This window comes from Plectropomus leopardus, chromosome 22 (genome assembly GCF_026936395.1).
Source record: "Plectropomus leopardus strain MGB_pleo_1.0 chromosome 22, ASM2693639v1, whole genome shotgun sequence".
NCBI lineage: Eukaryota > Metazoa > Chordata > Actinopteri > Perciformes > Serranidae > Plectropomus > Plectropomus leopardus.
Genome location: NC_142197.1, coordinates 25,932,118 through 25,954,780, shown reverse-complemented (window position 1 = coordinate 25,954,780; position 22,663 = coordinate 25,932,118). Strand labels below are relative to the sequence as shown.

The 22,663-nt window shown below is 38.5% G+C and overlaps 1 protein-coding gene across 1 annotated transcript; it reads right to left on the bottom strand.

Moving 5' to 3' along the window:
* Positions 1-2,095: 2,095 nt before the first annotated feature.
* LOC121961541 (carnitine O-acetyltransferase-like) lies at positions 2,096-19,308 on the bottom strand. Its single transcript, XM_042511568.2, has 14 exons — positions 19,282-19,308; positions 17,890-18,162; positions 16,853-16,971; positions 15,997-16,050; positions 15,381-15,531; positions 14,409-14,583; positions 12,639-12,817; positions 12,291-12,391; positions 10,676-10,795; positions 10,300-10,422; positions 9,744-9,879; positions 9,476-9,538; positions 3,759-3,896; positions 2,096-2,308 (listed from the first exon to the last, which is right to left on the bottom strand). The coding sequence occupies exons 1-14, from the start codon at positions 19,306-19,308 to the stop codon at positions 2,096-2,098; spliced, it is 1,872 nt and encodes a 623-aa protein (XP_042367502.2).
* Between the last annotated feature and the right edge of the window lie 3,355 nt (positions 19,309-22,663).

Here is a 22,663-nt window from a genome sequence, read left to right as displayed (position 1 = left end):
CAAGGTGACAGGCTGAATTCACTTTTTTTTTCTACAACTACAAATACTTTTTACAAATATATAAACTTTAGTTTCTTCAGCAGTGTTGTTGACTTTTTAAAGGGTGATTTACAAGCACACACATATTAATCATTATTTAAAAATCTCAGAATCTCAGATTTTTAGACTATCAATAAAAAATCTGAGACAAGAAAACTAGGATTTATACATGTTTGCTGTAAATTCTGACTAATAGAGCTTACTGTTAAGATGCAGAAAAATGTATTTCAATCTGCTGCATGTTAGTCTGGAGGTTTAAACTCAAGTTACTGACTAAAACTTGACTTTTAGCTTAATCTGATAAAATTGCTTAATTCAGATTGTTTATATACAGCATAGTTACACTTACAGATAACAGAGCCTCCTGCCTGTCTGTAACACACAAGTCAAACCATTAACCATCTCTAGACAGTTTTGATCTGAGTGGAGTCCTGCAGGGATCAACAGATGTGAATTCCAGTGGCTGCTGTCTCTGCAGTGGCTCAGCAGCAAGCAAGCAGCTAACAGCCACTGCTGCAATCAAGCAACTCCATTATCCATCATTTCCATTTTTCCATTCCTCTGTTGAAAGTCAGACATGTACAACTGCTTAATTACTGCCAAATTACAGGTCACAACTTATGCTAACAACTGGAGCTGTTCCATTGAGACGGTTTTGCAGGTTGGAGAAACATCCTGCAGCTAACTATTAACTGGTGTTTGGCAGCGCGTTGGTGTTCTGCTCTTATACTGCTCATACGGCATTAGAAAATAACTTAAAATAACTAGCTCTGCCATTCATGGCTTCCAAGTTTAATAATTTAAATAATTTATCATTCTGTTATTATCTCATCTTGAATCACTAATATTTTAGTCCCATCCCATCTGGTCAATGAAAACAAAACAAATTCTGATATTTTATTATGAAAGATCTGTTTATAGCTTATCAACATCTGGTCTTAAGGAAAAAAGGTCATTGATGACAATTTTTCACATTTTTGTAAACAAAACCAACACTGCTTTACATGTAAGAAATTACAGCAATGTAAATTATTTTCATAGTTTGTTTTGCCATTTCACACACATGTATCCATTTCAAGTGATCATAAAAGTTTTTTTTGCCCTGGGTAGCTGTGGCTTAGAGGTCGAGCAGGTTGTCCACAAGTCTTAAGAACAGCCGGTTCAATCCCCGGCTCCTCCAGTGAATCCCAGAATGCTCCTAATGGCTCCTCTATCGGTTTGTGAGTGTGTTAATTTTTGTGATTGGTTATTGTGTAGCAGGTGGCACCAGATATAGTAGCCTTGGCCACTGGTATGTAAATTATGCAAAATTAAACCCAGGTGTAATATTGCAATTATACAACTACTACCAACAAAATAAAAATTCATAATCAAATTTATGATATAAAGTTGTTATCCAGTGAAATACTCTGCTTCTTGAGGCCTTTTAGCCTTTCATGCTTCACTGTGGTCCCAATCACTTAGCCTATATTTCCCATCATGCCTAGATCTGGACTAAATGGTTTTAGGTTTGCAGATAAGTTTGTTGTTTTCTGGTCATACACACAAATGTCACTTTTTTGTTGGTGTTTATACATATCTGTGGTGGTTTATGCTGATTAATGTAATCTTTGTGTTAGTTTATAGTTTACATCATTAGGTGGCTGTTAATTTTAATTTGTTCAACTGTATTTACAAACCTATGGTTTTTATTATCAATATGGTTGTAATGATATAATACATGTTGCTGCCCCCTATTTGCATTACTGCGGTAATAATTTAATGTCTCCTGGAGCTCTGATTCAGAAATAGCGGAGTAATCTTCTTAGTGATGAGGCAGGTGTGCTGTAATGCATATTTGAGCACAGTCTAAGAGTCTTGTGGACCAATCTGAATGCTTGGTCAGAACTACTATCTTTTATAATGGGTGAATGTGAAATGTAGAGTAAAAGCACTTTGAGTGGTTGGAAGACCAGAAAACCGCTATACAAGCACAGTCCATTCACCATGTATGCCCTGATTGGAGTCCTGTCCTTTGGTGTTATTGAGCCAGCATCACAGAGATCCCATCGCTATTTCATGTGGTTTGTTTCAGCAAGGTCCTCATGTCTAACAGCACATCCTCCACGGCTCGACTGAAATGTGCTGCATCGTGTTCTTGGTGGGCTTTGTAAGATTTAAGAGCAGCCACCGCGATGTCAATGCTATTGTCCATAATGCTGTAGAGCACAACATATTCTTCAGGATCTTCAGGGCCAAAACATGGCAAACATCCAGCCATGTTTGTTACCTGGTAAAAAGGGCCAGTGAAAATGTAGTTGTTAGTTTATTCACTCAGATTTCTGATATGAGTTTCTGACAAATAACAAAAAAAATCTTTTGTGTTTAAGTAAACATTTTTAGCAACATTTTCCAGGACATATACTATATGTATGTGAAATGATCCCCTTTCTATCAGGATTAATGGAAACTTCTTTAAGATACAGCAGCATGTAGGGCTACAGTTTCTGGTTTACCTATAAGTTCACAAAGAAACAAGTAATACCATTGTTCACTATTCACATACCAACCAGGTCAAGACCCTGCAAGACATAAAGGCCATTAAGCCAATTAAGCTGTCAGCACTTGTTTCATCATATGAAGATTTAGGCATACAAATTCGAAGTCTTTCACAAGAGTCCTTCATGGGTGAACAAGGAAAATGACAGGTAAACATGATCAAGGCTAAGTTTCTTTTCACCTGCTCTTCCTTATCTGCCATGTATAAGCTTTCTATTCCTATAACTTTCCACATCACTTTAACCTTTCCAAACCTCTCTACTCCACCTGCTCCACAAGCACCCAACACCTAGTCACAGGGGGCCTACAGAATTTCCAATCACACTGAGTTAATTTCTGTCTATGCCTTCTTGTGATTTTGGATTACACTAGAAAAAACCCACATCCCTGCAACTCTGTCCTCAGCCTACTCTCTCACCCCCACAACCAGACCCCTTGACAGAGGGGATGGCCATTGTTTCCTAATTTCCACTAAATATAGATATTCTCTCTACCGTCTTTTACATTTAACATTTTTAATTTATTTTTAAGCCAGACATTGCCCTATTGAACATGCCAAAATGGCTCTTAAAAAGTAAAGGATTACTTGTCCCCGTCTTCAACATCCAGTATCTGACTTATTCCCATTCTTGTGTTTATCCAGCCATTTATCTGCAGCTAAATGCCACTCTTTTCATCCAAAATTCAATCTTACTTCTCTAACCCAAGGTTCTCTTCTTTTGATAAAAAGCTTTATTGCAAAGGCTAGTTCATAAGGGAACAGAATAAAAAGCCAACATGTTTCGGCCAACACAGGACCTTCATCAGGGCATTAACAAGAAAGAGGTGCAATAAAATAATTATGTAAACACTGAAAATATAAAGTAAATATAGAGGTACATGATCAATACATATAGCTGTAGGAAGAAGGTATTGATCATGTACCTTTGACCTCTAGAAGAGGAGACGGACAGAGAGTACTAAAACAAAAAGAGAGCAGATGTCATGGTGTTGCCTGGCCTAAATGATGTCATAGACATTGATGTCTAAATGATGTCATAGACATTGCTTTGCACTGTGCAAAGCAATGGGCCTGGCTATCTCTGGCTATCTCTGGCTATCTCTGGTGCAATATTGTGGTATATATATATATATATATATATATATATATATATATATAATGTCACAGTTTTAATACTTACATAACTTGTTCCAAGATTGATGGTAAAGACTTTATCAAAGGAGTTGTCTGTGAAGATTTTGGGCATGGAGACTTTTTCTTCAACAGTCTGCTGCTTCAGACCCCAGAGGTGGCTGTACATGTCCTGGCCTCTCAATGCCTGTAAGAAAAGGGGCAAATCAAGTTATTTGAAAGGTTTATCCTCTGCATGCTCCCAACGAAACTGGTAAGTTGTCTTTGTTATAGCTTGCATGGCTTTTGTCTGACTCCCTCTTGCAGACATCTGGGAGGAACAGCTTCAAGACAATAGCCCTGACTGCAGATATGGTGGATTTTCTTAGGGTGCAGTGTCACACAGAGAAATGTAACCCCTTTAGGGTATCAATGGACATAACCTAGGAGTTTCAAAACATCTCCACTCAAACGATACATACATTCAATCCCTTTTGCACTGGTGGTCTGAAGCCAGACCTTCCTGTCTTCCCACAGGATAAGCATACTTAAAACTAATGTCATAATGCTCTCTTGCTATCTGTCTTGCTATGACGACAGTAGCGCATGTAGATGCAGCAGCCACAACATCACCAAGCAACCGGATGGAAATTTCATAGCAGCTGCTGATTTTAATCAGAGCTCTTTAAGAGAGAGTTGCGTCCTCTCTGTTCACTCCATTGGACTGTCTTTTCACAGCAATGGCGGAACATGGAGCATCTCAATAGTTGAAGTTGTGTAGAAATAGCATTGATTGCTAGCGGCGCAGTGGAGTCACAGCAGAGAAGACCATTTGTGATGGTCTTTAACAGGGTAAGACCAGGCCCCCAGAAAGTGCGCCACCTTCTGAAGCAAAATTTACATCGTGGCCGAAAGTGGAACTACAGCGTCACATGACGCACACTGACCCAGAAAGACTTTTCCCCATTTGCTTAACATTGGGAAAGAGACCTCCTCAAATCACTGGATAATTTGTTTTTAGACATGTTGACTTTTCAGAATGCATTTAATAGCCATTATTAAAAACATTTAGTCCTAAAGATGTAAAATGCGCCATTTTCCGAATCAAGATTTGGAATTCAGTATTTCTCCAAACATAAAATGAACACGCATAGGACCCATAGGACTCTACCGCATGTAACTCTTGGAGTCCCTGACACAACACAGGCTTCGTTCCGGCTGCAGTAATGGATATTTTTGAATCATAATTCATCATTTTTACCATTATACAACACATCCATACGCTGTTGGCTATAAAGCCTGTAATATGGACGTCTTACCGTGTCTGTATCAGAGACCATATATACAGTCTACGGTCAGTATTCAAACTACTGGTCAGTAAGCACCACCTTTTATTATGGTCGTGATTACAATATGATGCCCTGATAAGTTGTATGTATATTTGTGTGTGTGTGTGTGTGTGTATCTGATTATCATGTATCAAATATTGAAACTGACAGCACCGCTGTCGTTATACCGCTGATTAGATGCTGTTGCTAATAAGCTAAGCTACTACGAGAGGAATGATTGTGAATGTGTGCTTTTCACTTCGAGCACTCGACTTGGGTAACTTGTGTAAGCGAGCTAGTGAGTCAATGCTCAGGTACACTCAGCCGTTGTTAATCACTTCTATGCATGCTCTATGGGCCACCAGATCTGGGTATTTTACACTTTTCTAAACCTGCTTCATGCGCCACTGCAGCAGGAATGAATGAGGCCCTGCCCCCACGGCTGTTTCCAGATTTATAATAGATCCATGGATAAGATGTCTAAAGTATCGTTTTTTTATATTATCAGCATATCTCAGCTAAATTGTGCATTAAAGCATGATATTGGATTATCTGCCACTAAATTAGTAGATTTATGAAGCAATAACAGATATGCTAACAGAACAAGCTAACGTAAGTACACTGCACTGTATATACTAAACACATATCGCATATCAATTAACATCCTGTTAATTCAAAATGTTCTGCTCTTGAGTAATTTTATCTAACATTGGGGAGTTAAAGGGGAGAAAAGGCTTGTGTAATTTATTTTACAGCTCAGTGTGAGTTTCATGTCAGCTTTGTTAAAGATAACATGGTGCTTGATAGCAGAGTGCTATTTTAAGGTACATAAGTATTGATATGGATTCAGAGTGCATATTTGAGACTAATAAACACTGTAAAAAAAACATTACTGTAAACAGAAACCTAATTTAAGGGTAATCGTTTTTAGCTTTGTGTTTCTGTTGACTCCATTTGTCTTTATTATGTTACAGCTCAGCTGATTTTCCATTGATGGCAAAGGGAGGGAAGCTCAAAGACCTAAATGAGATCACTGGGATAGTCATTTAAAAAAATGAAAGGTACTAGGCTCAATGGGGAATTATTCTAAACACTGAAATTGTTACACTAGTGTATTATATCATTTTGTATTATAGTGTTGTATATGTAATCTTGTTATTGTATGTTGGTTACTTACAATAGGAGCACTGGGTGCTGGAGGAACTATTTTGAAGCGAGTTATAAAAATGCAGAAGGCTATAGTTTAATGCATTTGATTAACGTATAAATTCAGTAGAGGGCAATTTCACACAGCCTAATGAAGGCTCTCCTCTGTAGCGCAGATCTGACTAATTCATGCATTCACATGCAGTGGTTTACACTTTGTATTAAATCACTCTCTCTCGTTAACAGTGGTGTGAAGACATAAAACAATGAAGTAGCAAGACCTTTTTAGACAGGAAAAAGCTTGGACACAGGGACAGGTAGGCTGACAAAGGATCAAAGTCTGATAAATTATTAAAAAAGGATCAATATTTGTAGGCTTATTATACAAAACACTAGGCAAATGCTGTAACTGAAGTTGGGAAACAAACACACCTCACCTCCCAAAGCAGTTTCCCACCCAGGCCTATATAGGCATGTCTAACCCTCTCTCCTGCCCTTTTTTCCCTCTCTCTTTCAGCAAAAGAGCTACACAGGATTCAATGGAGACTCCCTGCACTAAGACAGCACCCTCATCCTGAGTGTCAGCTCCCTGTCTTCTGCAAGCCTTTCCCTGTAACTTATTTTTATTAAACCACGTACAAGGCTTTCCAATGGTGTGGTCTTTGTTTGGGTAAAATGTTCAAATGCAGTTTTTGAAAATGATAGCATCACATATTTTTTGTAGTTATAATCTGTGGTGAGTGTAAGACTTCTTCTGCTGGCATTACTCAACAATATTTTCCTTATCTGCGTGTCAGCGTGCCTTTCTCTACACGCCTGGATCGTCCCCGTACAGCAAAGCAAAGCATGATGGAGACTATCTGAGAGGACACCACAAGAGAAGGACATATGCCAACTGCTTGATGTGCTATTTATGTTTCTAAGTTTATTAGATATTAGTCAAATTAGTTAATTTCAGTAAGTAAGTCACTAGAAAGAAAATAAGATAAATAAAATACACGTTTTCTATATCTAAGCAATAAACAGCAACCTGCTCCTTTACCATGGTAAGTCTGAAATATGTCAGCATAACCATATGTCATGTCCACATCATTCATATTTATATTTTGTAATTATACATTTTACATATAAAAGTACTATATATGTGTGTTTCTAATATATGATATATATATATATATTGTGTTTTACAATATATTTTATTTTTTGTATTTTAATCATATTTTAACCCTTATTTAACACTAAAATGTGTGAATCTCCCAAGTCTGAGATTAACTAGTCTGTTAACATTAATCTTCAAATATTTGCACATTTTACTTTAAAAAACAATATATTAATGAAACTTCATACAACGCGCTCTGTGTATATTGTAAATCAATGCAGTTATTGACTGCTATTTAGCGAAACTCTGAGTTTTGTCTCTCCATATATGTATTGATTAAATGTATTTAAATGGCCTGCCAGACACATCCGGGAACTATTTGAAGCCTCCATGAGTCACGGGACACTCAAGCTTTTTGACCTTCCATTGTCATTATTCTGTTTATTCTAGCGCAATAGTTTTAATCAACTCAACCTTCAACTCCAAAGATGGAGCAGGATCAAGGATAAATGTGATTTCGCTTTTTAAACTTGATTTAGAAAATGAACAATAAATCTACCTTCTAACTTCTCTATCTCTAGTGATTAAAGCGAACCAAAGTCCATGCTAACTTAGGTTTTACAGTATGCAAGCCATTCCAATCACATTTTGGGTTATGTATGAATTACTCTCTTGGTATCAGTTTCACTTTGAAGGTATTGGTATCAGTACTGGTGTTATTATTATTTTTTTAAATGATCCTCAGTCCTTGTTTTCACAGAAAGGCTTTTTGGATCAATCTCATTGGTCACGCAGTCCTTTAAACATCCACCTGAAGCATAGTAATGAGGGTGGAGAGGAGAAGCGACAGTTAGAGAGGTTATAAATAAGTAGGCAGACTGCGCCAACTAACCTTTAGCAAGTCAGGATCACTTGGGCTGGGTTCTTACAGCACAAAAGTCTGCTCCCACTGTACCCATAGAGTCCAGTAGAGAGCAGAGCCTGTGTGAGATTAAACATAGGCTTTTATATTGTAACCATAGTTCTATTAGCAAATTTGGAACCCTGTAACTGAGGATCTTCATCGTTCCTATTTTGCTCGCTAAAGCGGGTGTAACTTGACCGACATTGTTGTGATACTCCCTTATATCATATGTATTCATGTAGGGCTGCAGCTATCGAATATTTTAGTAATCGAGTATTCTACTGAAAATTCCATCGATTAATCGAGTAATCGGATAAAACATATTTTTGTTTAGTTAAAGAGCAATTATAAATATACATGACACAATAAGACATTTCACCTAATAAGGAACCATTGGTTTCCTTTTTTAACTACCCAGTTAGCTTTATTATGTTTTTATTTTCCACCCTCATCACTCTACAGCGCTGTGTTTTTACAGATTAAATAAAGCCTGTATGAAAGGCACATTAGCCACGCATCGACAGTAGTCATAATTAATAGAAACCTAGCCCTCCGCAGGGCTAACGTTATGTTAGCAAGGTACAGTAACGTTAATCTCATTAATTAGCGCTACGTTAACTTAATTTTGCCTTGTCTCGGGTGACGGTCCTCCGCTCTCGGAGTAAACAGGGTGCCTTCGGTGGAGATGCTGCAGCATTGAAGACGTACTGTTGTGGTATGCAAGTGCTGTCTTACAGTGAATACATGCAGCAGTATTCGCCTTGGTGTCCAGCTTGAAATGCTCCCACACTTTTGACATTTTCTGCCTTTTCTTTGTGCCTTTCTCTTCGCTTTCGTCGCCTTCTTCGCCGTTACCTCTACATCCATGGTTAAAACCAAACATAACCGCCGCCTCTTTTTTCTTCCTTTATGTGCGTGACGTCAGCGCGTTGTGCTGCATTAAAAGTAGTCCGGGCGAAATACCATGCTTTGAGCTGGCAAAATTAAACGATTCCTCGAGGCAGAGAAAATTCCTCAATCATTTTTTGTAATCGAGTTACTCGAATTATTCGAGGAATCGTTTCAGCCCTATATTCATGTACGCGCATCCTGACTGGCTGGCTATGTTCATGCAAATTTCAGTGTGTGAATGCATGCTCGTAATGGGAGGAGAGAATACCCATAGATTCCAGAAGAGGGCTCAGCCTGTACTCAGAACTAGGGTTACAATATCGTAACCTTTGTTACTGCTGAAAGGCATTCTTACACAGAAAGTAAACTGATCATACATTGAACTCAAGTATTGAATGGTAGTTGTAAATTGTACTTACCAGATCTGTGGACCATGCATGTGCATTTAAAGCTTTTTCCAATAAACCAACCTTCTCTGTGTTCTGTGCAAAACAGGAAGAAGACAGGAATGTCATAGCTCATAACTTAAAGTGGTTAGTTTTTTTAGCCTGATTGCTGTGAAGCAATAGTATAGTAAGCATAGTATCCAAAGCAACCTAAGGCAGTATCTCTGATGCCAACACATTTTTCATTACACAGAGTTACATTATATAAGACTTATTATTACAAGTTTGGTTCTCAACAGACCTGTATTTTGGGGTCATCAAAGGCCTTGACAAAGGCAACTGAGGCAGGCGAGTTTGAATTCATCATACTAACACGTCCAAGTTTGAATGCACGCAGGGTGACATATTCCATTGATGGACAGATCTGCTGGTACAACCTAACAAAAGAAAGGGGAGAAATTTTGTCAACAAACTTTTTGTTCCAACATACATAGCCCTGAAACTTGTTGACCAGACAAACAAATACAGGAGCTCTACAAAAACTTTTACTAACTATCCAGTTTTATTTTGCTGAGAGCTTCTATTCTTACATTACTATAGTTTCTGGCTAATGAAAACATCTACTGTGACTTCTTTGATTTCCTGATCACTAGGGGTCTAAAGACAGAGGGATGCCATTTGCTGTAAAGCCTTCTGAGGCAAACTGTGATTTGTGATGAGAAGCTTTATAAATAAAATTGACTTGACTTTTACTAATGCACAAAAACAACGCCTACTTCTCCTTGGCATATAATGTAAAGAGTAAAAAACATGCATAAAAAGACAGTAAATCAACACATGACATTTCAGCAGCTCACCTGTAGTAGGCCAGCTTTACCGCCATCTGTACAAAAGCATTGGGGCGCATCTTGTAGGTCTTTATGAAATTTTTCCCAAAGTGGTCAAATTCCTTGAAGTTCAGATCGATGTCTCGGGCCAGTCTGTGGTGGTGGGGATGGAACACACTAGTTAGACAGGTGTTTCCAGACGTATTTGTCAGTTTGGCTGGGCAGGTAAAAAAAATCAATAAGACAGGCTTATGCAGGGCTTTTTAGTCATATCATATTTTAAATCTCTTAAGTCATATTTGAAGCCCTGTAGCTGTTCACATAGCAATACATGTACATGGAAACTGAAATTAATTACTGTTGCTCTGGTCACTGGATGTCTGTTACAACTAAAAGCTGCTCTCACGTGTCCATGTGCTGCTTGGCCTCCTCAATGTCCTTCTGGATCTCAGGTGTGAGGTTGAAGTGTAATTTCTGGGGCACAGGTAAAGACTCTATGGGAGACTGCGTCACCTCTGGCCTTTTCCTGTTTCCACACACAAAAGAAAGCCAATCAATCAGTCAATCAATCAATCAGTCAATCAATCAAAATGATATAAAATACAATTTCAGTGAAATGTAATCTGTCAGTTCAATTGATGTATTATAAAAGGACTGGAATAATGAATGTAAGATTATAAGACTGGGCAGTCATAGGCAGGGTCTTCATTTCGGATCCCTGTGGCCTGAGGGCAGAAGCTCTTCCTGAGCCTCTTAGTACTGGCCTGGTGTATCCAGTAACGTCTTTCTGACATCCGGTGGATGGGATCTTTAAATATTTGATGAGCTTTATTCTTGCAGCCCCTGATGTAAACATCTATAAGGAAGCGTAGAGCAGCGTTTATTGTTTTTTAGTTGAAGGAGCCCCTCTTTGCAAGACCTTGTGGTCCTGTTTTGGGCTGTTTCTGTACCAGGCAGTTTCTAATCAGGATACTCTTGATGATGATGGAGTAAATATTCCTCAGTATTTTAGCGGACAGCCACAATTTCCAAAGGCAACTAAGGTAAAACTGTTTTTTCCTTTCATAGGTTTGTTATCTCGCTGAGTGAACCAGGAGCTACTACAGGACGCGCGGTAGAACGCTAGCGGACAGGAAGCTGCTGCTGGCGTTCTACCGCTCATCCATCGAGAGCCTGCTGACTTACTGCATCACCACCTGGCACGGGAGCTGCACTGAGGCAGACAGGGAGAGGCTACGGAGGACAGTCAGAACAGCCCAGAAGATCATTGGCTGCCCTCTCCCCTCCCTGGAGGACATATACACCACCCGGTGCCTCAGCAGAGCACATAACATGATCAAGGACAGCTCACACCCTGGCGCTCAGCTGTTTGACCTGATGCCCTCAGGCAGGCGCTACAGGTGCATCAAGGCAAGGACAAACAGACTGAGAAACAGTTTCTTTCCGAGAGCCATCACCACCGTGAACTCTCACAAATAACCACCCCGGACATCACAACAGACAATAGACAATGTACATCACATCCCTACCTCAATCCACCCGGTGCACACCCTAATTATCTACCTATGTGCAATATATTTCCTGTGCAATATATTTCTATCTGTGCAATATACTTCACATACTGTGCAATATGTCGTGCAATACACCGAGCCACTCTACTTATATTTATTATTTAACTTATACCTCCACACCCATGTACATAGCTGTATATAAGTCTATTTTTATTTTTATTTCTATTTTTTTTATTCTTATTCCTATTGCTTTTTTTTTTTTTTTTTTTTACCTATTTTGTACTTAATTCTGTAAAAAGCTTTTGTACTTTTGCACTGAAGGAATGGAGAAGCTCTCCAATCTCGTTATACAATGTATAATGACAATAAAGAGCATTCTTCTTCTTCTTCTTCTACAGAAAGGCTGATCTCTATCTGTACACTCTGCCTAATGACTGAACTTTCAATCATTAAAACAGCAAATCACAACACCTGCACTTACTGAAACTCATTCATTTACGGGTTACTTACAAGCCTGCTACAAAATGACCACACAAGGACATTTGGACTACACCATCAGCAACGGCATTTGAGAGGTTTGAACCCAATGTTCCATCTTCTCCAATAATTAACTGAAAAAAGGACAAAAGACACAATTACCTTCCAACTTCTCATAATTCTGTTTTTTCTTATCTGAGAGACTTTGTGTGTTCAAGTTTCCTTGTCTGTCAGAAGACAACATTTTTAAATTCACTGATAACAATAACTTCAGCAACATACACACACACACACACACACACACACACACACACACACACACAGGCAGCATGTGTTGCATTACAGTTCAGTTGTGTATAATTTGCACTTGTGTAAACTTACCTGAAACCCCTTGTCAAACCAGCGGTTTCCACTGTTCAACTGGCTGCCTCCTCCATGCAGTAAGTGACACAAAGTACTACTGCGATACATTTCATCAGACACTGGGGGCATCGCTCCATCCAAACACACTGTGAAGATGCTGCTTTCGATAGCCAATACTGACTCTTTGTTGGTCTTATCTAAACACATCAGGGTCAAGCACACAGAGCAAACGTCATGTTATTATGGAATCAGATTACAAGAGCTAAACAAATCACTCAGGGACATTTTCACATATTTACTTAAACCAGCTTTACCAGGAAACATTTCAGATGTTATACACACATTATATTATTATATTATTTAGAATTTTCTTTAAAACTGTATCGGAAACATTCTACAAACATTCTACAAATGTATAAACTGATCCAGCATCTTCCTTGAAAATATTTTTGCATGATCCCACGTATGCTGCCTTTTCTTCCCCAAAATATTTTCTCGTGCAGCAAAGCCAAATGCTTCATGCTTCTTTTCACGTCCAGCTTGTGATCATACACAGACACATTGCATGAAACATGATGCTTGCAACAAAATGTTTTTGTATCAGATTTGAAATTCCCTGGTGTCAGAAATCTTCATCTGAAATCAAAATTAATCATCCCATTCTGGAATAAAAAATAATGTCAAGATGTAATCCAAGTGTATTGTTAAAACTTCTATGAATAATATCATAAAAACAATGAAAAAAAGTTTTTTGCGGAAGTAACAGACGAGCTACTTTTCATCCTAGCAGCCTCACAGACCACTGGATGGGCATGTATGTGTTAAACTGACGGTGTGCTGCATGCATTATAGAGTAGGGACCAGACCAGCAATCAAAGTCAGACAAGTCCATCTGGCTGCTGCCAATCAGAACAAAGACACATCCTTTCAAATGCTGTCAATCATACGAAGACATGTCCATTCAACTGCTGTCAATACAACTCAAACTGTCTCTCTCTCCCACACACACACACACTCACACTTGTATAGTGACTAGGATATATGTGTGTATTTTTCTTGCTTTATTGTGAATGAATACTTTTGGAATCATTCTTGCTGTCTGTTTATTATTGCACAACAGTGAGTGAATCGCTACTGTGTGAAGAACTTCAAATCTTTCTATCTCTACTACTGATTCACTGGTCATTTTGGTTATAGTCATTATTTCCATTATTAATTAAGAGTTCCAAACTGCAGTTTGAATATGTTATATGAGACTGATTTCACTAACGGGCTATTATTTTTCTCTTTTTGGTAATGGTGCCCCACAAGTTGATTCAGTGTAAATTACATTATATTATTTGACATAATTGATTATTATTTTTTTAAATAAATTATTAATTATTTCTGATAGCCACTTCCTCCTTCGACCAGAAAAAAGATGTAGCAGGATTTAGGGTCAACTTTGATTTCTTCTTAAACCACGTTTAAGAAAAATGACAAATAAATCTACCTTGTACCTTGTACTTCTTTAAACAATGAGTTTCCAACAATACCATGAGAAATATTGCAATACTATGCTGTATTGAAGTTGTGACATCCCAGCATGTCATATTTTGATGTGGGAGGGCTACTTAAAATGTCATAAATTGATGTGGAAGGTCAATGACCAAATGTCAGTATGTGGTGAGTATAGTATCTACACCAGGCATGCATTACTGTGGAAAAAAAGTTAATTTCACATGTTCTTATGAATGATTCGTCAGCGTCTATTTAGTTTGACTTGCATGAGAGCAGAGTTATTCTTACCCTTGATGAGGTTGTTGTAGATTTTGTGCCAGACGTCACGACGCTGGGTGGTGAGGATGCCTACAGGCTCCATGGTGATCTCTAGTGAGGCGCTGCAGATCCTCTCCAGCTGAACACAGAGTTGATCCACTGTCAGTGGACTCCCATCACTGTTGTACACTTCCAGCTTAAAGAACTGAATCCAAGGGGAGGAAACATGGACGCAAGACTAGATTAGCAACTAAGCAAAGTCCCTGAAACACACTCAGGCCTTTGCAGGCCTCAGGTTGTCGGTAAACTAAATAAATATTACTATGACTCCTCTTACTTAAACTGCTCCTCATTCAGTTTCATCAAGACTCTATATGGGCATCTCAGTGTGATTAAATGCAGTTCAATGACCCGAGAATTCCCTGATATCTAACTCTGGGAATTAAGTATTCATTTCAGCCAATCTGGAGTTGGTGATTGTTGAAAAAGTGTACAAACTAAATAGATGACTGACAAGACTAGGATGGTTTTAGAGAGTTTTATTTTGCTTCTGCTTTGTTTAAGTGAAGTGTACAATACCCAATCAGCAGTGATGCAGTTGAGCTTGAAGGTAAAGCACTAAACCTACTGGTTGATCCATGTTCCAACTCCCAACTATGGTCACAAGTTGTAGATAACAGCTGAAAGAATGAGATCATGTATAAATGGTCCTTCTTGGCAGAGTGTCTTGACCCTTTGCCGTGAAGAGACCTAAGTTGCTTTATCAATGTCTCATTCTCCACTTTTAGTTAAAAAAAAAACAAAAAACTTTCTTTTACTCCTCAGTAGGCACTTAAGATATTTGTACTTTATGCATTTGTGTGACAGTGACAGTAGCAAGATGAAAGGGAATGAGGGGAGAGAGAAAATGGATTTTCCAATACAGACTTGGAATGTTGGAGCTCATGGTTGGTGTATTCCTCACTTGACGGTTTTGTAAGACAGTGATGTGATGTTCCTTACCTGACCATTGTGTACTACAGTTACATGTTTGTCGATGTAGTACTTCATGGTGTCTTCCGTCTCACCAGGGATACGGCACGATGAAAACAGCAACTCGTACTGCTTCATACACAGCGGCTTCCCTTTCATGTAATCTACTGGTAGTGTATCACTGAAAATATATAAACATGAAACACTATGTCAGTTATTCAATTGCATTTACAACTCTGGCCATTGATGTCCCTGAAGTTGCCACATCCACTGGAAGGACCACTTTGAATATTGTAGCTCCGCCTCCATCTTTGACTGAGGTTTAATCTTTTGCCATTCACAAAAGGTTTTCAGGTTTAGCCAGTTGTTTTTTTAATTAATAGTTTTACTCAAACAAAGGGCGGCACGGTGGCGTTGTTTTTGTGTAATTTAACTGCTTCTTCTGCTATTTAATGTTTCTAAGTGAAAACAACAAATATATTGATTAGCTTTACTCAATATAACAGTTAATTTTTTAGCTGCATGATAGTTGCATTTATTATTAAAATTATTAAAACATTAAATTAAAACAAAATATAATGAAACTTTTAGGATAACAAGGATCTTTTGCACCTGGTAAAAAAGAGCATTTAATCTCAGTACTCACCTGTCAATCATTGTCTTTACTTCCAGTGCAGATAGTATGAGTTTGGCAGCATACCTGAAGCGAGAAAACATTATTATTCAGTATTATTCACATTATTCATTTTAATGTTTGAAAGGAACAATTTCATTAAAGAAATGTCCACATTAAAGAGGCTGAGATAACTTAACCTTTTTCACCTCAGGTCCAAAGATGGACAGCAGAAACATGGAGACCTGAAGTGGCTCCAGCCTCCATTTCAGCTCTGATCTGCTGTGTCTGACTCTCTCTCTCTGTCTCTCTTTGGAATAGTGTATCTTGTGGACTACACTGGATTCTTGCCATTGCAACTCAGCTCCTCACAACTGACCCATGGGACAAAGGTGCAATAATGTGATGTTGAGTAAATATGGATATGATCATGAACATTCTGGATTAAGCGTATGCTCTCAACCTCTTACACTAACTACCTCAGATTTGGCCCTGAACAAACATATTTATGAGCAACCTCACCATATTTATCATCCATACTAGTGATGTAATCATTACTTATAAAAACAGGCATCCTCTGCAAAGGTTAATTGCTTGTCCAAGTGTGAGGGGTTTCACTTCGAAAGTGGAGAACATTAGAACCACCAAAATCATCAGCTGGACTGTGGTGACACAGAGAGGGGATTAAGTGCTCAGGTGTCTTAGAGTAAAAGAGAGTCAAACTAGAAACGGTCATCAGTTAAAGAAAGACACACCTTCAAGCAGGTCGCCATGTTGTGATGGAAATGTAAATCTCTGCAGCACTCTCCTGGCTGGGCCTGTCAGACCAAGTAATGCCAAACCATGCCACTGATGGGAAACCCACATATGTGTGTGTGTGTCTGTTTACCTTATTTGTCCTTTTTTATCTCTGAGGTCCACTCGACTAAAGAACACCGCAGGGTTCGATAAACCCGCCAGAGGCTTCCGCATGCTGAGAAATTCTTTCTTCACAAAATTCTCTGTCATCTACAAACAGTAACAAACTAAAGGTTACACACAGATACATAACACACATAAACAGAAAGTCCTTTGAGTCATTATTAATGGTGCATTTACTTGTTAGTTTATGGACATTGACTTCTTTTAAATTAAGGGTGAAATTACAAAAAAGCCTGAATGAAATTTGGTGGCCAAAAAGTGAAACGTGGTTCCACTTTAAAGAAAGCAAGAGCATGAACGTCCTCCTTCCATTGTTTTCTATGCTCTCGAAGGTTGCATGAAGTGTATGAGGCTGAATGTGCACTATGACGAAAATCCTGGCTGCAAAAAATCCTTAAAGTTACAATTCTGGTCTCCATAAGGTACTGGTGGTAGCAATTTATAAAAACAAGGCCCAGATTTTGTGCTTGTAAAGACATCTGTATGATAACTGGATGCAGCAAACACAGCTTGGTGCAGCTGCCACTTTGACCACCCTGTGTCACTGTCCCTCTCCAGCCAGCCCTCTTACTGACCCCACCTTCTCTCTAGAAAGTAAAAAGAATAATATTTCCTTCTTAGGTGTAATGGAGTAGAATAAGAAAGTAGCATGAGATTAAAATACATTAATAACGTAAATGTAACCTCAAATATGTACTTAAGTACAGTTCTCAAATAAATGTACTTGAAATGTAATAATCCAGCCATTATCATTACTCTAAAACCTCATCTAAATTTGATTAAATAATATTCTTTTTTAAAAAAAATTGTTTTTCCTGGTTTTGGACAACAATTTGTGAACAGTGAAAGCGAGATGTTTCTCTCTTTTCTTGGTAGGAGAAAAGCCGAAAATAAGAAAACACTGGAGCAAAATTAAGAGAAAATTTGTTCATATACCGTTTCTCGCATGAGGCCCATTTTCTCTGTAGGTGTGTATATAGCTGTTAGTGTAGTTGTTGAACTCACCCAGTTCTCAGAGTTCTCTGCTTTCCTCTCTAAGCTTCTCTGCAGTCTTTCTCCGACCCCTCCTTCTCTACGAAACTCTTCCACCAGTTTTTTTGTGCGCTTCAGCTCGTCTGCCTCCAACATGCACTCCAGGTAATTGACATAGAGGTCACAGGTCTGCTGCAGCGGGGCCACAGGCAGACTGGGCAGTTCTTTCTGCTGGGAAAGGTTTCTGCTAGCAACCAGGGTCACTGATTCAGGTCTCACCAAGTGATAGGGCTTCACCATCCCCACCTTTACATGAGAGATACAACAACTTTTTCAAATATATGTACACATATGTTATGACTAGTAATAATGACATGTTTCCTTTTGACCAGATACCTGCAAAGCCTTAATGTATTACAGTGAATTCTGCAAGAAGAAGTAGACAAATACCCCTTTCCCACCAAAATTAATGCATGCGTGTATGTTTTTAAACAAGGGTAAACCCACTAAATATGAGCAATCGGTTGTGTTCCCAATGCCACTGAACTTACTGCTGGACAGCGAGTCTGTCAGCTGGCCTGTGTATGAGTTCTTGTGTGTTGTCTTGATGGTGTGTGCATGTGATGTCACGGACTGGCAGGAGAGCAGGTAAATGGTAGACAGCAGCAGGATCAGAGATCTTTGAAAACTTTTCAGCAACTTCTTGTTTTTATTTATCTCTTACTTATTAAGTCCCCCTTCCAAACCTGGTGCAGACTAATTTGGAAGAATGCTTTAATGCTGCTCTGCTTAGGAGGAGACGGATAGTAATTAGTTACAGCGCGTCATTACAACTTGCTGGTTAAGGAGCGTTCACCTGGGTGTTGTTTTCCAATCAATGCCAATTGGAGACGAAGGGGATAAAACCCTGTGTCTTGTGCAGAGTCATTTAACCTAGTTGTCTATGGCAATCGTACACATTACCATTGCATACAAAGCCAGACATTAGTGGGTGATAGCAGTTTTTTTGTGCAGCGGGAATAAGGCTTAATACAAAAAGGAAGCCAGACTTCATAAAAGATAAAGCTAAGTGTGGAACCTTTGTCAGCCCTCTCTGGCAGTGACAGTAATCACACAAATACTGCCTGAGAAGTACAGAGATCTTTCCCTAGTGGTAAAAGGCTTAATAAGGAACGTTCTAAATCATTTGGCACGGGCTTGAAAGAACTGAATTTGTCAATTAATTTAGGTGTAAAAATTCCAGTTTAGGTGTTAAATTCCTTTACAGTAAAGGATGTGGTAACCTAATGCAAATATCAATCAAAATCTTTAAACAAAATGTTAAAATATAAGAGCTATGACTACAAGGTAGTAAACACGAGTTTTGTGAGAAGATAAACACATATTATGTAATACCCAATTGGTCAAATGGTATTGTTTACTTACCAGAGCTCTGCTGCAAATTCTCAACATTGTGCTTTTAGAGAAACTCCCACAGACTTAAGCTGGACTCTGTTAACTTTTTTAAAGGTTTTTTGAAGGTACAGATAGGTGAAGTTTCTGAGATATGAGAGGATCTGGTAATAGCAACACCTCTGCGTGCTGTCAGAGGCTACGTCAATCTACTTCAACTGAGTATAAAGACAAGGTCTGTTTGTACTGGTCAGTAATGATGTCACCAACTGTCACCTTGTGTATTTGTCTCTTCACACCTGCAATCTTAGGGCTAATTAAACAATGACACAGTGGTCCATAAACCAACATATGGTAGGGAGGGGGCTGAAAGAAGTAGAAGATCGGCCCGTTGGTGTCAGGACAACAACCTGCTCCTTAACATCAGTAAAAATTAAGGAAAGAGTAGTGTACTTTGGGTAGGAGCAACAAAGAAATAGTAAACAGTCATCATCCAGCAAACTGTGAGTAAACCTGCCCTTTGGCAGATTTGGGATTAAGTACCTGTTGCTTTGACAACAGTTCCTGATATACATTAAGCCAGCTTCAGTGAGCTAAAACATCCAAACTCCAGTCAAAACCTTAATCTGGATAATTTGGTTATCCGTTTACAAGGAATAGGGCCCAGATCTTTGTTGGACCTAATAAAGTAGATAAGTCTCTTTTTCTGCAACTCTTAAGGCTTCTAAAATGCAGGAACTACATACTGGGATTACTTGATGTGTTAGCCCTCAGGTTAGCCCTAACTACCCCGATCAGACAAACAATGCAGGTGTGGAAAGACAAATAAACTTTGACATGTAACAGTTTGACAGTTTGTGACCTACAGTGGCCAAATAAGGATAGTTGCCATTTTATAAAAAGAGATCTTGCATTCTAACAGGCATTGTCAACAAAATCACTCATGCACATACTTGTTTGTAACCCTCTGGCCCTCAAATAACATTAAGACTCGGGACAAAAATGTCTTATTCCTGAAACTGCCTTAAAAATACGATGTAATAATATTATTTTCCTTTTTTCTGTTTCTGTTTTACCAACTTCAGTCCTAATCATGAATATAAAAAATATTCATTCATTTTCAGAATTTTTAACCCTTTCAGTGCCTTTTTTCATTTACTTTTAAATGGCACTGTTTTTAAAATGAAAAAAAAAAAACCCTAACAAGAATTGTATTATTTTCCATCTACTAAATGCTAAATTGGTTTTTGTTTCTTTTTAAAAGGACTATCAGACTCTGGGATAAGTCAATGATTAGCAATGAAATTGATTTTGATGCATTTTTATTTTTTGCATGGGATGACTTTTTATTTTTTTATTTAATGTTTAATTTAATTAATTATATTTCATATGGGGCTGGTGCTGCTATGAGCAGCACTACATGGAGAACTATCAAATGTGCAGGCATTGATGTTGACCAACTCAAGTGAGTAAGCAGCAAATAGTCATGTTTCAGTAACAGCAGTAAAGTTAAGCTGTAAATGTATATAGAATGCCAGATCTGATACATGCCACATCAAGCTTGGTACATTCATTAAAAACACAGTAAAACTGTATGTGTGCAGTTTGTGTGCTATTCTTCCACAGAAACTGTGGCATACACTGTGATGCTTGTGGAACTTTATCTTAACAATATATGGCCTCATCGTTTAACTCCTTCATTATAAATCCACACATATTTCTAACATGGCTTAATGCTGCACAAGTGACACCACAGTTCTATTTGCAGTCATGCTCTGTAACTTATGTACTGTGCAAACTAAAGCCAGTTTAAGAGGAAACTGGCAACATAAGCCACCTTTACTAGTTACTCTCTACTCTTCGGCAGAAACAGGTGTCGCAATCACTATGGCTTTAAACATGTTCACATTTTTCATCCTTTGTGCACTAACTTGAGCATGATCAAAATAAACATACATGGTTTTAGGAAACAAACCACCAGGTGAAGAAACTATATGTCTCACTGTGTCAAATATTCCATGTGCTGCCCTCAACACGTGCTGAATATATATTGGAAGTGAGTTTTATTATGTTTTTAACACCTTTTGTTCATCAAAACTCTACAGTCAGCCAGTCCCTGTGAATTCCACACCCCACCTTGTAATGTTGTCCATTCATTGCATTTTTACCACCAATTTGACTGCTGCTTCTCATATGTAAATGCATACAGTGTCTCTTGATGGGGAGTCTGCTGTGGAGCAGCAGTGGACACCACCTCTGCAGCTCTGAGCGTAACCCTAACCTCTAAAACTTTTGCACTCTAGCTTTAAATGGGACCTATTATGTTTTGGGGGGTTTTCCTTTCTCTTTATTGTTTTGTATAGCATTTTTGTGCTTGTAAAAGTTCTCCTAAGTAATAAAGCCCTAAGTAATAAAGCCCTAAGCGCTCTCTCCCTCAGAAGACGTTGCTCCTATGCTGCCTAAAACAGCTTGTTTGACTTTCAGTGTTTACTTCCATATCTTGGTGATAACACAGTGTAACAAATAGAATTGAATTTGCATAGAGAGAGCCAACTGACCATTCAGAGCAGACTGGGCCTCTCGGGAGGCGGGACATTAGCTAAGACTGTTTCAGAAAGAGGTGCTGCAGCAGAGTATGAGTATGAGACATATGATGTGTTTTTTGAACATTAAAGTATGTAAACCCATTGTATTCTGTTTACATACTAGAGCCCTGCTGTAAATTGACAATATTGTGTTTGTTTAAGAGAAACCCCCACAGACTGAGGTTGGACACTATTAACATGCTTAATGGGTTTGTTTGTTATTGTTATTGTTGTTTGTTAGATATAGATAGGTGATGTTTCTGCAGTGGTAACCACTGCTGTGCTGCCAGCTCTTAGAGAGTATTTGACTTCAGCTTAATATAAAAACCAGTGAAGGTTTTTTTGTACTAGACTTTGATGATGTCACAAACTGTCAAACTGTTACATGCTAATGTATATTTGTCTTTCCGCACCTGCATTGTTTGTCTGCCTGAGGTAGTTGGGGCTAACCTGAGGGCTTACCATTCATTATTATAATATAATTCATTTTTTGGAATGTGTAACGCCATAAGTTAAAAAGCCAGAAGAGTTGCAGGAAAAGAGACCTGTCTACTTGTGTAGATCCAACAAAGATATAGGCCCTATTCTTTATTCATGGATAACCAAATTATCCAGATTGACAAATTGACTGGAGTTTGGATACCTTGATTCCTCAAAGTTTGCTTGAGTTATACGAGGCAAAGTTGTCAGAGCAACAAGTATTAATCCAAAATCTTCCCATGGGCAGGCTTACTGACAGTTTGCTGGATTGTGACAACTTATTGTTCCTTTGCTGCTTTTTCTCAAAGTCCGCAATTATCTCCTTAGTTTTGTTGACATTCAGGAGAAGG

What these genes read in the sequence shown, in the direction of transcription:
- LOC121961541 (XM_042511568.2), bottom strand. Translation starts at nt 19,308, where the DNA reads ATGTTGAGAATTTGCAGCAGAGCTCTG. An exon ending in CTGTAGTACACAATGGTCAG is followed by an intron (nt 14,584 to 15,380) that starts GTAAGGAACATC and finishes CCTTGGATTCAG; the next exon opens with TTCTTTAAGCTGGAAGTGTA. An exon ending in GGTCATTTTGTAGCAGGCTT is followed by an intron (nt 10,796 to 12,290) that starts GTAAGTAACCCG and finishes GTGTGGAAACAG; the next exon opens with GAAAAGGCCAGAGGTGACGC.